At 40.7% G+C, this 17,708-nt stretch overlaps 1 protein-coding gene across 3 annotated transcripts in view; it reads right to left on the reverse strand.

The window, feature by feature from the left end:
• The window catches only part of EFCAB6 (EF-hand calcium binding domain 6), a 164,172-nt gene that overhangs the window by 44,572 nt on the left and 101,892 nt on the right, over nucleotides 1-17,708 (reverse strand). For all 3 annotated transcript variants that reach the window (XM_075602791.1, XM_075602790.1, XM_075602789.1), the window contains exons 14-20: nucleotides 14,266-14,426; nucleotides 13,822-13,992; nucleotides 11,447-11,618; nucleotides 6,789-6,903; nucleotides 5,888-6,021; nucleotides 2,156-2,391; nucleotides 123-219 (exon numbers count right to left, since the gene is read on the reverse strand). In XM_075602791.1, coding sequence (XP_075458906.1) covers nucleotides 123-219; nucleotides 2,156-2,391; nucleotides 5,888-6,021; nucleotides 6,789-6,903; nucleotides 11,447-11,618; nucleotides 13,822-13,992; nucleotides 14,266-14,426 — 1,086 coding nt within the window. The remainder of the gene's footprint in view (nucleotides 1-122; nucleotides 220-2,155; nucleotides 2,392-5,887; nucleotides 6,022-6,788; nucleotides 6,904-11,446; nucleotides 11,619-13,821; nucleotides 13,993-14,265; nucleotides 14,427-17,708) is intronic.

Below are 17,708 nucleotides of genomic sequence, written 5' to 3' on the forward strand. Positions count from 1 at the left end.
TATACAATTGCAGAAAGTTGTGCTACATAATTGGAACGTTATAACAATACAACGTTATAATAATAATACATAATATAATAATATATAATAATCAGTGTTGTTGATCGCTAAACGTGTCTTACCTTTGCCAGGTCATGCCACCTGCCTCGTGCTTTCGTGACTAGATAGTAATGAGCTTGTTCACACGCTAGGTCCGCACATTCCAGGGTCTCTTTTGGCCTTTGAGAAATAACGAGACTGTTTTTTTTTTTTATACACCTAGCAGCTTCCCAAAGAGAAGCTAATGTGCGGGAGTATGCCAAAATGACTCCCGTATATATGCGATTTCATACATTTTATATATTTATGTTTTATTACCCTGCGGGGAATGTAACGGCAAACTATTATTCATTCCCCGGTAATAGCCGTTTTGAAAATGATTTCAAACTACAATAAGTGGTTACAACCACCCTGGTTTAAGTAGCATGATTGTAATAGACTGCACTAAAATATTACTACCTCCAATAATATCCCATTGCACAATAACCCAATATGTACCCTTGATGCATATGAACATAAATATAAAGGAATAATAACACTAATCTGTAAAAACCCGTGTGTGGATTATTCAACAATAATTAAATTAGGACATTATATGATTCATAATGCTGACTTCTATCTATGTCAATGATATGCTAAAATGTAGATCTAAATCAGGGGTGATTAACTCCAGTCCTAAAGACCCTCCGCAGGTCAGGTTTTCAGGATATCCCTGCTTCAGCACAGGTGGCTCAATCAATCCCTGCTTCAGCACAGGTGGCTCAATCAGTCCCTGCTTCAGCACAGGATTGAGCCCCCCGTGCTGAAGCTTAGATATCCTGACAACCTGACCTGTCGGGGTGTCTTGAGGACTGGAGCTGAACACCCCTGATCTAAATGAGGCTTTAAAGCAGCAGTCCTCGTTTTTTTTTTACATGTACTTGAACGGGAAATCTCGTGGAGCTGATCTCTAAACCAGACATCTGGGTGACCCCCTGGATCCTGAGATCTTTGTCGTTATTTTTGTGCCACTGTTTGACACAAACAAACGGCAAATATGGAAACGGGGTTCACCAATGGAAAGTCACAATATCTCCCGATATTGTGTCCACAAAACTGCCAGTATCTCTGGAATCAGTGGGATTCTGGAGGTCAGGGCACTGTGGACTGTCCCAGTTCAGGTAGTATAAAAAAATACACCCTACTCCCCAAAAAATGTTCAAGAAGAAGCACAGACGGACGCTTTAAAGTTGTACTTGTAAATAGGAACCATTTACCTGTAAATGAGTATTCTCAGCATAAAGTCTGCAAGATCCAATTCAGAGAAGGAATCACAAAATCCAGCTGCTAAGTTTTAAACTTCCATATAATGTTTTATACAATATTTTATTTCCTGCTTTTCAATGTTTCCGAAAAAAGTAATTTGTCAAAAATGGGGGATTTTTCTCTTGCCCATAAATAAGTAGGTTGGAAAATGAACCCGAGAACCATATTCCTTCCGTGTGAACTTTAACCTAGTGACTCCCATATGGCAGACAATGGAAGAGCCCGTAAACGTTCAGAAATGAACGACTTGCCTATTGGCTTGGGATGAACATTGGGCCATATTTACTACGCCTTGTTGCATTTTAAGCACTTTTACATCATCTCTATTTTAGGATCGAGTGGAATCAGGGCCGTCGTAACAGCATATAGGCCCCCGGGCAAAGCAGTGCACTGGGCCCCGCCAACTCTCCGCTACAAGTCGTAATTTTCCTCCTTCTACCGAGTTAGCGGGAGATTTGAATGTTGAGGCGGGTGATCGGAAAATTAGTGTTAAATTCTGGTCTGTGCATAGATTAGCATGGGGCCCCTATGCTCGTGAGGACCACGGCAACTGCCCAGCGTGTCCATGCGTTAAGACGGCACTGAGTGGAATAAAAAGCAAACGTATTTTTCAGACAGGTTGATAAGCAGCCAGTAAAATAACAGACAAGAGTGTAACAATCTATTAACATTGTATCTATCCCTTCCTATGGGACACACCAATGGTGACACCTCAGTGTTCTGTGAAGCAAGAAGAATAGACACATGGTGATATCCGTGCAATGGAAGGAAACAAATCATATTTGACATACAAGTAATGAATACCATGTACCTGTACAAGGAATTTAGCCAGGGAGGACATTCATCCTTTTCCTGTTTTTGTAATAAATGAAGGAATTCCATGTAGTTTAGAGTAGAACTCAGGTGCAGGCCTAAAATGTGCAGTAATCGTTCATACTCCTTCTGCGTGATGATGAACATAAAGCTTTCCAGGAGGCTTCGGAAGTCATGCATTGTGACTATACCATCACGGTTACTATCTATCTTATAAAAGGCAGTGTATGCCTCCTGAAGGAAAGAAAAACTCATTATATGTGTGCTCGTTTCCAGCATTTCAAATATTTGAGGAATTATTAGAAGTGAAAAATAATTAGTGAAACTAGCGCTAGTGACACGTGACACCATAAGTGAACATATAAAAAAATTCTAATAAATAGCAATTAATAATATAAGTGAATGTGCACAATTATTACATATAATATTATATATAATGGCAATTGAGTCCCAATGTTTATAAAGTCCAGCTGCTGCCTAAAAAGTCTCACTGGTTCTCTTGCAACCAGATAAGTCTATAGGGAAAAAAAGAGACTTCTATGGCGCCTGGGTGGAAAAAATGGAAATTACCTTAAAATCAGCAAAACCTATTCCGAATGTCATTCCTCTAGTTGAATCCTCTATAGATTTCCTCGGAAGACTGCAGCAATGCACACCCAGTGTGATCCTCATGCATAGGAGAAATAAGAAAAACAGGGCATCCTGCAATGGTGTATTAGATTACCCTTGATAATGATCAGTGGTGGACAGGGGCGGAGGCGTTCAAAAACCATGTATTTAATATAGAGAAGACAATAAAAGATTGCCACAGCAATCTACAAATGCAAAAATAAAACAATCTGCATGGATGAGTGGATGTTGGTTCCTCCACCATTAGGAAAAATTGAAATCCTACTTATGACAGGTCCGTTGGACTTGCAACTTTTAGGTAGCACTCTTGGGATCTTTTTCTCCCCGGTTGTAAGCATGATGCAGCTGTAGGCATCTCAGGTGGACTGCGCAGTTCCGACTCCTCCGACTCGTTACTGCCCGGTCTTCTCCGATTACGTCACTCTCAGCTGTTCGTCAGCTATGGGATCCATTCTGGTGCACAGTAATAACCCTATGCGTTTCAAGACGTATACAAGCGTCTCTTCGTCAGGGGTGAATATCCCCATCACCACTGAGGAAGAGACGCTTGTATACGTCTTGAAACGCGTAGGGTTATTACTGTGCACCAGAGAGATCCCGTAGTAGACGAACAGCTGAGAGTGACGTAATCGGAGAAGACCGGGCAGTGACGAGTCAGAACTACGCAGCCCACCTGAGACGCCTACAGCTGCATCGAGCTAACAACCAGGGAGAAAAACATCCCAAGAGTGCTACCTACAAGGCGCAAGTCCAACCAACCCGTCATAAGTATGATTTCAATTTTTCTTAACGGTGGAGGAACCAACATCCACTCATGGTGCTATCCATGTAGATTGTTTTATTTTTGCATTTGTAGATTGCTGTGGCAATCTTTTATTGTCTTCTCTATATTAAATATATGGTTTTGAATGCCTCCGCCCCTGTCCACCACTGATCATTATCAAGGGTTATCTAATACACCATTGCAGGATGTCCTTTTTTCTTATTTCTCCTATGCATGAGGATCACACCGGCTGTGCATTGCTGCAGTCTTCCGAGGAAATCTATAGAGGATTCAACTAGAGGAATCACCTTCGGAATGGGTTTGGTTGATTATAAGGTCATTTCCATGTTTTCCACCATAGAAGGCGCCATAGAAGTCTCTTTTTTTCCTAATAGAGTTATTAGAAGTGCTGGGAGATGTCAAAATGACAAAGAAGAGAAACTCAGTATGTCGTGTACATAATGGTAATAGAAGGCAAAATGACCTGGGTTACAAAAAATTGGAATTTGATTGTAGGCAGCAGGAGCGTGTCCTGCATCTAGCTGCATGTTCCTGAATTGTAGTAATGTCCCAGCTCAAGCTAGTTAGGAAGGCAAGATGCTATGAATTTTGGCACAATTTGTATTACTATGCGTGTGAATAGGGTAAGTAGGGGACTACTATGGCAGGGGGCGCTCAACTTCAGTCTTCATGTCCCTCCCCCCCCCCAACAGGTCAGGTTTTGAAGATACCTACTTGAGACACCTGTGCTGAATCATAGGCTCAGTGGAAGACTGAGCCAGGGTTGCCTCCGGGTTTCCCCTGGAGACTACGGGTTTTGGCCTTGTATCTCCGGGTTTACCTGGTAAATCTCCAGGTGGTGGCAACCCTGGGTGGGTGGCGGAGACATGGCATGCTCCGTCATCTTCCCCCTGCCACTCTACTCAAAATGGCCGGGCGTTGTCAAATGGCGCCATATTTCCATGCCAACGGGAACACGACGTGACTGCGCCACGTGACGCCCGTTGCCATGACGCTAGATGACGTCACAGTGTAGCATGGCGTCTATGTGTCCCATTGCCATGGCAACTTGACGTCACGTGTCCAGTTGTCATGGAAATGTGGCGCCATGCAGCCATATTGAGAACAGTTGCAGAGGGAAGATCCTGGGAGGGCGCCGCTGAAAGTAAGCGCGGCAGTTAAAAAAAAAAAAGAAGAAATCTCCGGGTTGGCCTTCAGTAGAAGGTAGCAACCCCGGATTGAGCCACCTGTGCTGAAGCAGGGACTGATTGAGTCACCTATGCTGAAGCTGGGATATCCTGAAAACCTTACCTGTTAGGGGGAGGCTTGAGGACTGGAGTTCAGCCCCCCTGTAGTATGGAATGGGACAGTATTAGGGAGAAAGTGAGATGGAAGGGACAGTGAAAGCAAGCAAATCGCCCTGTCAGATTTCTATAACAAGACTGCAGATAAAGTTTCCTGTTACTGTGTGCAGCTTTGCTATGTGAGCCCCCGAGTGTCCCTATTTCACTTGTTTGAAAGTTGGTATCTCTATTCACAACACAGAGCAATGGTGGTGTGTTGGCCATAATCCCTTGTCTACATAATCTAGTTAAAAGGTACTGTTAAATAATAATATGACTAATCGGTTACTGGCTTCTCCATAGCACAGTGACATTGGCGAAATGTGAAGTGTGGCTAAAGTCATGTATTTCCCAACCTAAAATAATTAAAATTACTTTTCTCCAAACAGCTGTTGGTTCTTAATGGCCGTCCTGCTCCCAGCCACAGTTCCTTTGTCTGTCCACCGGGTGGGCTGCTGTTTTCTGTCTGCTCTGGGTTTTCCTCTGTGTCTCCTCTTGATTCTCCTGTCCTCTGTCCTGCCTGCCTTTATCGTTTCCTGTCTTCTGTTCCTCTTTGCCTTTGCTTTGTGTTCCCTGGACTTCTCTGCCACAGTTTGTTCCTGATTCCTGTTCCTGTACTTGTGAATAAAGGTCCTTGCTGCAATTAGGCTTGTTCCCTGTCTGTCCCTGCCATAGTCTCTGTCCCTGTAGATTCCTTGCTCTCTGACCCCGCCTGTGACACCGACTACGATTCTTGCCGCCTGCCCTGGTGCCCTGGACCCCTGCCTGTGACACCGACTACGATTCTTGCCGCTGGCCTTGACCCCTGCCTGTGACTCTGACTAAGCCTTGCCTGCTCCCTGCTGTTCTGGCCATTGAGGTCCAACCGGCACCTGAAGTCCTGACAATAGCCCACTTTGCTGTGGAGTCTCTGGATGTACAAGGACTGATCTATCGTGTATGGTGGAAGGAGGCGCACATTTGTAACATCTTGTACACAGCTTTGTTTAGTTACCCCATAACCTTCTCTCAATTTATCCATGAACTGGCTGAGACATTCTTCTGCTGTCATGTAGTGAAACTTGGTATTATGAACACGGTGGTTGGAGGTATCCTGTAACGTAACCCCAGGTCTGTCTTCCTGTGGAACTGAAAGGAAACAAATACATTGAGCAAATGGTATGGCTAAGCATTATAATCGCTACACACTTCTCCACTGTTCTGTGATTTAGGTATCGTTTGTACTAACCGACCTTTACCATACAACAACTGTTAATGTTTGGGAGAAACCTAACACTGTAGCAGCCTATAGCAAATTGATTGATCCCCTCAAAATCCTACTAATTCAACTACAAAACATTCAAAATACTCTTGGAGCCCTGCTTGCCTATACCTGCCACCCTCTAGCCCCACATGTACATTAGCATATAAGGGAACTGCTCCTGAATTTTGATCATAAGCTTGTGTTGAAGGGCAACAGGACAAGCAGAAGGCCATAAAAGGATGGACGCCTTTGTGAAAGGTTCTGGAATGGCTCAGAGCAGGAATTATTATGAGCTTTGTGAGGTGTTAAACATTACAGTCATGAAGGGCTAGGGTAATGTAATGACGACACCGGGTGACCACTATTTGTGAAAAACTGGCCAAAATTGTCTATTAATTTAAATGCACCGCTATTGTTTTCAACCCTATAATTTGTTACTACTCTGTTAGATCATTTCACACTGAGTGTTACTCTCCGCTGACAGCTGGTACTCCGTTACCTCTGCAGGGAATGAAGTGCGCCCCCTGGGCTTGTCACAGATGTTATTTGCTAGGAACATGTCCTTCGCATAAGAACAAGCTCATTTATTACTGACAATATTTTCTGTGTTCTTGGATTAACATTTAAATAGCTTAATAAGGGCACAAAATACCTTCAAATAATGACACCAAATCCATGTAACTTAGCCCTTCCTTTGTGCATTCCAATTTTTCAGTGAGTACATTCAACTGATCCTCATCTAAATGCAGCTCGTGATCCCCCAGAACCTGCCAAAATAAGAATAACAAATGAAGAGACATGCAGCAATCGTGAATGTGTCATTCCTAAGGTGCAAATAGCCAAATAACAGACCAGGCTGCGGGGCAATTTACAGCCTAGGAACCGTGATATAAGAGTTTCCAAGCTCCAGAATTCACAACGCTGTTAATAAATGGAATAAACCCTCCAAGGGGACTGTGCTTCTGACAGAGAAATGTGGCCACTGAGAGCCACAAAACTCTGCAACTTTATTTTTTCATTCAAAAAAAGTTACTGTCGGGGCCCGAGGGGAAAAAAAAAAAGTCTAGTTTTAGGAGAGGTCTCTTGGGTAGAACTCGCTGCTGTAACTCACAAGTGACAGATGAAGTGTAGAGAATCATTTCAAGTGATTTAACTACTAAAGTGACAGCTGGCACCAGATAATGAGCCTAGCCAGTCCTGGTTTTACGTCTTTTTTTTTTTTTTTTACAGTGTCCGTGACCCACTTTGCCAAGAGAAAATCTATCAGAACGAGACATCTCGTACTGCGTTGGAGTATTTGAAATATGCCGTTTTATGTTGGTTTACAACAGTAAAGCTGTTTCGTGGATTTGAGTAAAATATAGAAACTTGACTAAACCAAAAATAAGGAAGGAGGAATTGGGGAACCAACATTTTCTCCCCGATATCTATCTTGCAAAGACTATTCCTTTTCATACTTTATACCAGCTGTGTAAAACAGATTTGTTCTCTCGGTAATCTTCCTCTACTGCAGTCTCCATATTGCCTTTTTGGGTCATCTAGACCAGGGGTGGGCAGCTGCAGTCCTCAAGGGCCACCAACAGAGAAGGTTTTCAGGATATCCCTGCTTCAGCACAGGTGGCTCAATCAAAGACTGCACCACCTGTGCTGAGGCAGGGATATTCTGAAAACCTGATCTGTTTCGTGGCCCTTGAGGACTGGAGTTGAGCCCCCCTGATGTAGACACTACCAAACGGACTCCTTAATTGCATCTTCTCTACTTCCGATAGTGATATGCTTGACAGCAGAATATTACAACACTCGTAAACAACGGTCCTTATGCACAGTTCTGAGCGCAAGCAGCATTTACACGACAATAACTGCAAATGCTAGAACATTTTTTTTTTAAATAGTCCTCTTTGCTTTACAAACAGGTGGAAGTTAATGTTTGTAAGTTAAAATCTGGCAGTGCTCACCATTGATGAAACAAATACAAATCCTGGTCAATGAAACTGTCTTCAATAAGAATCCCAGGACAAACTGGGGGGGGACAGGGGAAAGTTAAGCAGAATGGGAATAATTATTTCGGAATGAACAGGTGTAATGGTTTCATGAAAGGTGAAGAAGCGAAACAAGTTAGATTTAACTGTAAATACTGGACTGCCGGTTCTGTTTCAACCTCTCCAGCTATGCCGATTGAAACTGGAGTATTAACTTGATCACGTTCATGAATCTCCATGCCATGTAACACCCCCAACGTCACACACCTTGATGGTATCAGTTGTCGGGGATGGGTCATATTCCACCCCAATGGTATACTCCCATTGCACAATGAGCAGCCACTTTACCTTTTGTCTCCACATTGTCCCTCATTCCCCCCAGCTCTCATGAGCAGGGCGCTCATTACCTTCTATATCGCGCTGTCCTAATTTGTGTGGAAATGTTGGTGCTTTACAAATAAACAATAATAATAATTTAGGTAAGCTAGAAGCAGAGACTCCAGTTACAAAGGGAGATTCCACCACGAATTTAATTGTCAATTGTGATCTCAGCACTAAAGACACAGGTGGGTATTGAGACACTGATATACAGATTTACACTAAGCGATGTGCAAAATTGGCTGGCAAATGTTTGATAATACATACTGGACACCTAACAAGCTCCTATTGAACCCCCAAAATGACCACAACATATATATAAGCATATGAGTGTCACGGAGGAGTGCTACTGAGCATGGCAATATATATTTTAAAACCAGAGACAGAACATAAAACACAGACAACTAATATTGACAGATTTACTATAAATCATTCTTCCTGTTATTACACAGGTTATTAAGAATTTATATTAGCGTTAGGGACCCCTGATATGTGGTCTGCCTTGGCGTTGGCTCAGGGGCTTACAACAATTTTGGCCAAAAATGTCAAACTAAAAGACCATTTTACTTATTAGATATTTATACATATATATTTAGGCACTGTACCGTGTATGAGTCTCACTGGATGTGCTAAAAACTGAGCTTTGTCTGTGTTTTATGTTCTGTCTCTGGTTTTAAAATATATATTGCCATGCTCAGTAGCACTCCTCCGTGACACTCATATGCTTATATATATGTTGTGGTCATTTTGGGGGTTCAATAGGAGCTTGTTAGGTGTCCAGTATGTTTTACAATTCTTGTCCAGCTAGTCATGGCTGATTGGAGGGTGGCAACCTCCTTCCTAATTTAAGCTCACCCCCTCCCACATTTAAATGGTTATGGGCTCACTCCATAGCATCTTCCACTCAGGGGAACTTGCCTGCTTGCAGTTTGGCTGTGACATCTCTAATACAGAGTGCTTTTCCTGGTAATGTACAGGTTAATAAAAGCTTCAGTCAGACTCAGAACTTTGCAACTAATATTGACAGATTTACTATAAATCATTCTTCCTGTTATTACACAGGTTATTAAGAATTTATATTAGCGTTAGGGACCCCTGATATGTGGTCTGCCTTGGCGTTGGCTCAGGGGCTTACAACAATTTTGGCCAAAAATGTCAAACTAAAAGACCATTTTACTTATTAGATATTTATACATATATATTTAGGCACTGTACCGTGTATGAGTCTCACTGGATGTGCTAAAAACTGAGCTTTGTCTGTGTTTTATGTTCTGTCTCTGGTTTTAAAATGTTTGATAATGTCCCATTCCTGAACCCCAAGATGTTTAACAAATCTAAATTATTTTCTTTGTAATACCTTGATGTGGTTTCGTGGCTCAGAATTACTGAGGGCAATAATAGCACGAACAACTCAGAAGATGGCTAATAAGTGAAGATGCATAAACATGCCATCGTCCCGAATCTTCCATGTTTTTGCTAGTACATTCTTCTGTTAATTATTATGTGTGTTAAAAAAAAGGGGGGGGGGATTAACGGCTCACGGACTATGAAATGTGATAATAGAATGTGAGCTCTCGTTAACAACCTGACAGTGAGACGTCTCAGAGTGTTCAGTAAGTAGTCTGTTATTATCACCATGTATCCAAAGTGCACTTGCTATCATATTACTGTATTATGCTACATTTCAGAATTAAATAGACCTGACAAATGATCTGCTATTGAGAATGTGTGAGCTGGATGAATCCACGTGAATCCACGTGGTTGTTCGTGTGTATTTCAAGTTGTTATTATTATTATTAGATTTTTGCAAGGCACTGATATATTCCACAGAAGAGGACAATGTTGGAGAACAATGTCTATAAAAATATGGTGAGACACTATGGTGCAATAATACTACAGAGATTAAGCTCAATGAGATCTTAACCCCCAAATTGAAGAAGAGTGGTAACACAAGTGGTTTGGTACATGTGAGGTTTTGTGACTGTCCCCCCTAAGGGTAGCAGCTGAAATGTATTTCTTTCACTTGCCACTCAGCTCACAGGTAGAGTGAGGATATCAAACTGGGGGGGGCAAGCAAAGACTTAGTATCATACAATATCAGAACTTCAGTACTACTGTACATGCTGAACTGCATTAGTGTACCAGTGTGCCAGTGTATGATAGTGAGTTTGAAGGTCAGCAGCTATAAATGGCAGAGGGCACTAACAAAATGTGTGCTTACAAAATATTTACCATCTGACTCCCTGGTCAGATGACTGTTAGATAAGCTTTGTAATAGAAATGAGTTATTCAGGTGCCTTTAAATATGTGAATCTCTGCCTGATGAAGGACACGAAATGTGCAGAATTAGTGTAACGCATTATAACCCCTTTCAAGACTAGTCTGGTTTATGGTTCAGGGTTTTTTTGTTACTGTACATGACATCTACATTTCCCATCGTCTTATGGTAGTGGAAGTGTGAGAGATAATTACAATTTGTCGTGTCTGCACAAAAAAAAAGGGGGTGAGGAATTCCACACAGGCTTAGAGGAGGAATTAATCAAACGTTACCGACAATTGGTAACAAATTTTAGGGTGAGGAATCTCCAGTATATAAAGAGACGGCAAAATAAGCATATGTAGTCCTCAAGTATTGGTCGGGACAGGTTAGAATGGAGTCAGTATATGAAATTGAAACACGTGGGTGGTATTTTCTTGATGAATTTGTCACAAACTCTGTAATCAATAAACATTGACAGGTGAAAATGGGTACATTATAAAAGCCACAAACACAGATAATGATAACGCTCAATTCCAAATAGAAAATAATTATAAAGTAAGTACCAGGTGCATAGGGAAAATAACACAGAATACAGAAAAGATAGTGACCAAGGTCACATGAGTCTCTTGACCTCGGTCACTATCTTTTCTGTATGCTACATTATAAAAGCTCATGGACATTTTTGTATCTTACCTTTTGAACATCTTTTTTCAAACTCTTTCCGTTGGGTAGCGTGTTGCAGGCGAGTACACCATCTTTCCTGGTACATTCATGCTTGGCCATGCAGTCCTTCAGCTTGTCCATGACTTCCTCCGCTGGGATCTTTCTGACCAGGTAACTGGCCGGATTCTCAGTCTCTCGCATTCTTACAGTGTTGAGAACAATGTCGAGTTAGTACATTTTTATTCTTCCTTTTGACACGGTCATAGCATAATAATACTTAGAAGGGCTCCATACAGGCATACCCCGGTTTAAGGACACTCACTTTAAGTACACTCGTGAGTAAGGACATATCGTCCAATAGGCAAACGGCAGCTCACGCATGCGCCCATCAGCACGTCCTAAACAGAAATACCGGCTTCCTACCTGTACAGAAGCTGTGCGTAAGCGGGGAGACTATGGAGCCTGTTACAAATGCGTTATTTACATCAGTTATGCACGTATATGACGATTACAGTACTGTACACGCATCGATAAGTGGAAAAAAGGTGGTGCTTCACTTTAAGTACATTTTCACTTTACATACATGCTCCGGTCCCATTGCGTATGTTAATTAGGGGTATGCCTGTATGTAACAATCTAAGAGATGCATATTACATTTATATAGTAAGACAGGAAAGGGTATGTGTGTGTGTGTGTATATATATATATTCAGTGTTTGACAAACCTATACATTTGCTCGCCCCGGGCGAGTGGATTTAAACCCCGGGCGAGTAAATATTGGCCCAAGCAGCACACGTTTGGTACTAGGTGGCGAGTAGATTTTTTTGTGTGGCGAGTAGATTTTTTGGTGATTTGTCAACCACTGTGTGTGTGTGTATATATATATATATATATATATATATATATATATATATATATATATATATATATATATATATATAGTGGGAGACAGAGAGATTAGTACAGGCGGAACTCAGGTTGACTGTCCGTTTACAACCCAGCTGCACTCAAGCAAAACCAATTACAAAGATGAAGCAAATGGCTCAAACCCCCAGGTATTTTGAAAAGGTGAAAATAATTTGTTTATGAATTAACATTTCAGTACTCTCTTGATAAAGGTCCCAGGCGAAGACTGAAAGGTTGATTTGTAAATAAATTCTTCTTACCTTTTCAAAGTCCCTGAGAGTTGGCCTTTTGCTACTCCTCACTCTCTCTTTTTATATAGGTACAATATGTATGTATGTATGTATGTATGTATGTATGTACTGTATCTAGAGAGAGAAAGAGAGAGAATGAGTATGTAATGATGTATGTGATCTGTGTGTTAATGTTGATTTAAATAATATGACAATAAAACTTTTTTACACTTATTACTGTATATATTTTTAGTAAAATACAAGCATACTACAACATAATATACAGTTAAGTCCAGAAATAATTGGACACTGACACAATTTTTATCATTTTGGCTCTGTACACAACCACAAGGGATTTGAAATGAAACAACGGAGATGCAATAGAACAAAGTACAAATTAGCTTGTACCAGTTCTGTGTTCCCTCTTATTGATTATGGTTATCTTAAATTCCTTTAGGAAATTTACACAATAAGCTAGTTGAATAGACCAAAAAAATAATTATTTTGCCTCCTGTTACCTATGGGGATGTTCCAATATAGTCAGAGTGTTTGTGCTACCGTTACGCTGTGTAATATTTGTCATTGAGAAAGCTACAACTGGACCAGATAATTGCAATACAGTCCCGAAAGATTTTGGAGTAACATGAATGTGTAATAAATAAGGATAATGAATTGATGATAATCCTGACAGTTATCTTTGGTTAGTGCAGCAGAACATTATGTCACACCGTGTTGCGATATGTTTAAGTTTCAGGTATCAAACAAGTGACCTCACCAGCAAAATATTGCTTAGTTTAGTCAACCTGGCCATTCTCTGTTGCTGTGGCCTAAGTAATGGAGAAAGCGATCCTATTATATAGCTTTTCTGTAGAAGGGACCAGTAATGCATGGGGATAATCCATCCTAAAGAAATCAAAGTCCTAAAAGTGAGTGAAAACGATATTCTTTCTTCTACACACAGTGCGCTGAAGAGCGCTCAAAGTCAGAACCCGCGGTTCCACTGGGAGAATTCTGACGACCGTTTCCCAATGTGCTTCTTCTTACAAGCCAACCCGACCACATTTCCCGATTAAATACACTATGCAGATTGCAGACCAAGTGAAGTCAAAAATGGGAAATACCCAATTACAGTGCAAATTAGACTTTGCAAATTTCAAGGGTCATCGTGCAGTTGAGAAGGGGAATAAAGTTGAACATGTTTTGTGGCATTCATCGTGTTGGGAATCCATTGCCTTTGCCGTTTCCCTGGCATTTGCACATCAATGTTACCTGCCAGACTGATATGTCTGTCTTAATTCCTCTCCGAATTGACTTCCTTCTATAATGTCGGAGCTCACACCATTGAAGTCGCCAGTATGAGATATGGGCACTCCCAAATCCCGCAGAAACTCCATGTATGCAACGCCATTGGAAGAGACCTCATTATACTGCTCACAAATTCTGGGGGGAGGAAGTCATATTGTCATTGGCATTTGCCAAACGGAGTATGCATAACAATTTCTATTTTTTTTTTAAGTAAGTGGTAACAAATGTCACAATACATTTAGACATCAATATATACTCTATGTATATGTTAAGATTGAATATTACTAGATAATCTTTTAAAGGATTAAAAAAAAAAAACAGTGATAAGAAAATAAAAATACAAATCTAGATTATACCGAGGTGCCAGTTTATTAGTCCCTTTAAATAACTTTCCTTTAAATAACATACATGTGAAAGTGGTCCTCAGATAAGGATGGACAATATGTCAGCAGCATTTCTTTGAAATGATCCTTGTTTATGATCCCCGTTCCTTCGCGGTCAAATGATTGTACAGATTTATAAAAGTCTTTCGAGTTGCTTGTGATCTTTTCACAAAGGATGTCCTTCATCTGATAAACAAAGATATCAAATAGAACATTTAGTGTTTTGAGAAGATTGATTGAGAAGGCAGCAGCTGCACAAGGGTGTTTTGATTATGGGACTAATTAAAGCATGTTTGTTTGCCTTTGTTTTTAAGCCACTTTACTTGAGAAAGGCCAGCAGGCCGAAACGTTGTAGTCTATGGCATAATAAATTATTTTTTGATTCAAATCCGTGTGCCCTTGTCCATCAATCCTATTGGATACATTGGAGGAAATGTAGGTCTTCCCTGGGAGTAAGGAGCACTGGTAAAAGTATCACTATTTATTATCTTTTGTTTGGTGTGCAGCAAATACCCATAATCTTCCCTCTGTACAAGGACATTTTTCAAAGAGACCAATTTAAACTCTTATCTGCATCCATCTAGCTGTCATGACAACAAATGGATCGATAATATAGCCAATTTCTAAGGATAAAAAGAAATTTTACTAACAGTGATATTTTTATCGAACAAGCAAGGTTCCTCAAGGACAGATTTGTACAAAAGGAGTCCAAAAAAAGCCTTATAGACTCTTCTTTGAATAGAGCTAAAAAGACTAAAACAAGCTCTTTATTACAATATCAAAATAACACCAGAAGATGAAAGACAGTACGACTTTGAAACAAGACAAACAGAATGATAGAGAAGAACAAGTCGACATACAAACAGCTGTGATTATCCAAGAAAGAGATGTAAAAGGAAAGGACAAAAGAAAGAAAAATGTGAAACTTCAGTTTCCAAAATTCATTACTCAATACGATTGGGCTCACAAGTTGATTAAAAAAGACTTTTCTAAAACATTGGAACATCCTGGGTTTGGATCCACAATTACAAGCAAAAACCAGACATTATATTTAGAAAGGCTCAGAACCCCAACGGGATATTGGCTCCTGGACAACTGATGAACCCACAGATTTTCGAACGAAGTTGGGACTAGTGGGTAATTTCAAATGTAATAAATGCAAGGGGTGCAAACACATGCTCACCAAAAAAACTAAAATTGTTTCCCACACTACAGGTCAGGAATATAAAATCACCAGTTTCCTTAACTGTCTTACTACATTTTTGTAGTGTGTCTAGTCCTATGTGAGTGTGGTATAAAATACACTGGGAATACAAAAAGAAATCTTAAAATTTCACATTTTTGAACACTTGAGAAATATCAAGCACATCTCCAAATTTGTTGTCCAAAACAAACCTCTGTCACATTTACTTAGTCACTTCCAATCCGTTCATCAATGTAATCCAAGTAAACTCCAATTTATGGGTGTTGAAGTTATTTCACCTTCTAAAAGATGGGGATATAGGGATCTATGTTTGAGCAAAAGAAAACAATACTGGATTTACACATTTCAATCCAGGTCCCCAGCAGGATTTAACTATCATGGAGAATTGACTCCTTTCTTGAGATTAAAATAATTCCAGTCTTCACAGAAGACTCCTTTAAACAGTGTTTGTTTTTTAAATGTTTTTCTTATGTATATCATTCTGTTGCAATATTGGTGTGGGATGGGGACTATATTTGCATATATATTATGGTCTGATAAACAAGAATACGTATATATATATAATGATTGGGGCGGTTTAATATATATATATATATATATATATATATATATATATATATATTAAACCGCCCCAATCAAGCCCTAAAGTTCTCCTCACTAGAACATTTAAAAACTTTAACCCACAACAGTTTCTGGATGACCTTACCAACTGCCCTTGGCACAGAATCGATTTAATTCCTGACCCTGATTCTGCGCTCGACTATTTTCAATCCGAGTTCTTAAAACTCTGTGATACCCATGCTCCACTACGCAGAATAAGGGTACGGGGTGCCCACCTTCCATGGGTTACACCTGACCTTATAGCACTCTACCAGTTCAGGGATGCCTTGTGGAAAAGCCACAAAGTAACTGGCACTACCAAGGATCTCAATCACTACAGATGCCTGCGGAACATGTTCACAAGGCAAACAAGGCATGCAAAAGTACAATATTACACTGACAATCTCCTCCAGAACACATCAAACCCAGCTAACTTCAGGAAGGTTATCAACAACATATTCCAGCCTTCTAACCATCAACAGCCAAGTAATATCACTAAGGGCGATATTACTCTGACAAACCCCACCGACATTGCAAATGCATTCAATGATTACTTTGTGGGGTGTGCTACTAACTTATTAGCGAAACGCAACCCAAACCACAAACCTGAATCTCACCCTGGGAGTACCCCTATAGCCCCACCCCCTCCCAACACTGCCCACAATTTTCAATTTGGCCCAGTATCCGAAGAGGAGATTACACAAGCGCTTCTCAAATTAAAACTAAGCAGCCAATGTGGACCTGACTTACTACAATCTAGGTTCCTACGACTTGGTGCCCCAGCAATTGCCAAACCAATTGCTTCCATAGTCAACTGTATCCTGTCTGCAGGCCATATTCCTAAGACCTGGAAAGCTGCTAGAGTTGTCCCAATCTTCAAAAGTGGGGACAAAAACACTGTCTCAAACTACAGGCCAATCTCCCTTCTCCCAATCCTATCCAAAGTCATGGAAAAATGTGTCCACTCCCAATTAAGCTATTACTATAACAAGACAAATTTGCCTAGCCAATTCCAATCTGGCTTTCGCCCCAAACACTCCACCGTAACTACCCTGCTAAAAGTTTGCAATGAAATCCAGTGTGGAATGGAACGGGGACAACTCACTGGTGCAATATTTCAAGATTTTGCAAAGGCTTTTGATACTGTTGATCATGCTATCCTGCTTAAACTCCAGAGCTCTGGAATAGGGAAGCATGCTTTAAACTGGTTTCAGTCCTACCTATCAGGTAGATCCCAACATGTGTCCATCTCTGGCTCTAACTCTAACCCCCTGGATATCACCTGTGGCGTCCCGCAAGGCTCTGTTCTGGGCCCCTACTCTTCTCAGTGTTCATCAATGATCTTCCCACAGCTTGTCAGGAAGCCTCAATACACATGTATGAGATGACACAATCCTATATGCACACAGCCATAGTCTCTCTGACCTTCAACACATACTTCAGTCTGACTTTTTGAGACTCGAAAACTGGATTTCCCAAAACAAACTGTTTTTAAACACTGACAAGACTGTAACAATGGGTTTTGGGACCAAGATTACATTTTTAAAGCTTCCAGTGACTGAGCTCCAGATTAGAACCAACACTAACACCACCCTAACTCCTGTTACTAGTTTTAAATACCTGGGCATATGGTTTGACTCCCACTTAACATTCGGGATGCACAT

Source organism: Ascaphus truei, chromosome 5, assembly GCF_040206685.1.
Source record: "Ascaphus truei isolate aAscTru1 chromosome 5, aAscTru1.hap1, whole genome shotgun sequence".
In the NCBI taxonomy this organism is placed as follows: domain Eukaryota; kingdom Metazoa; phylum Chordata; class Amphibia; order Anura; family Ascaphidae; genus Ascaphus; species Ascaphus truei.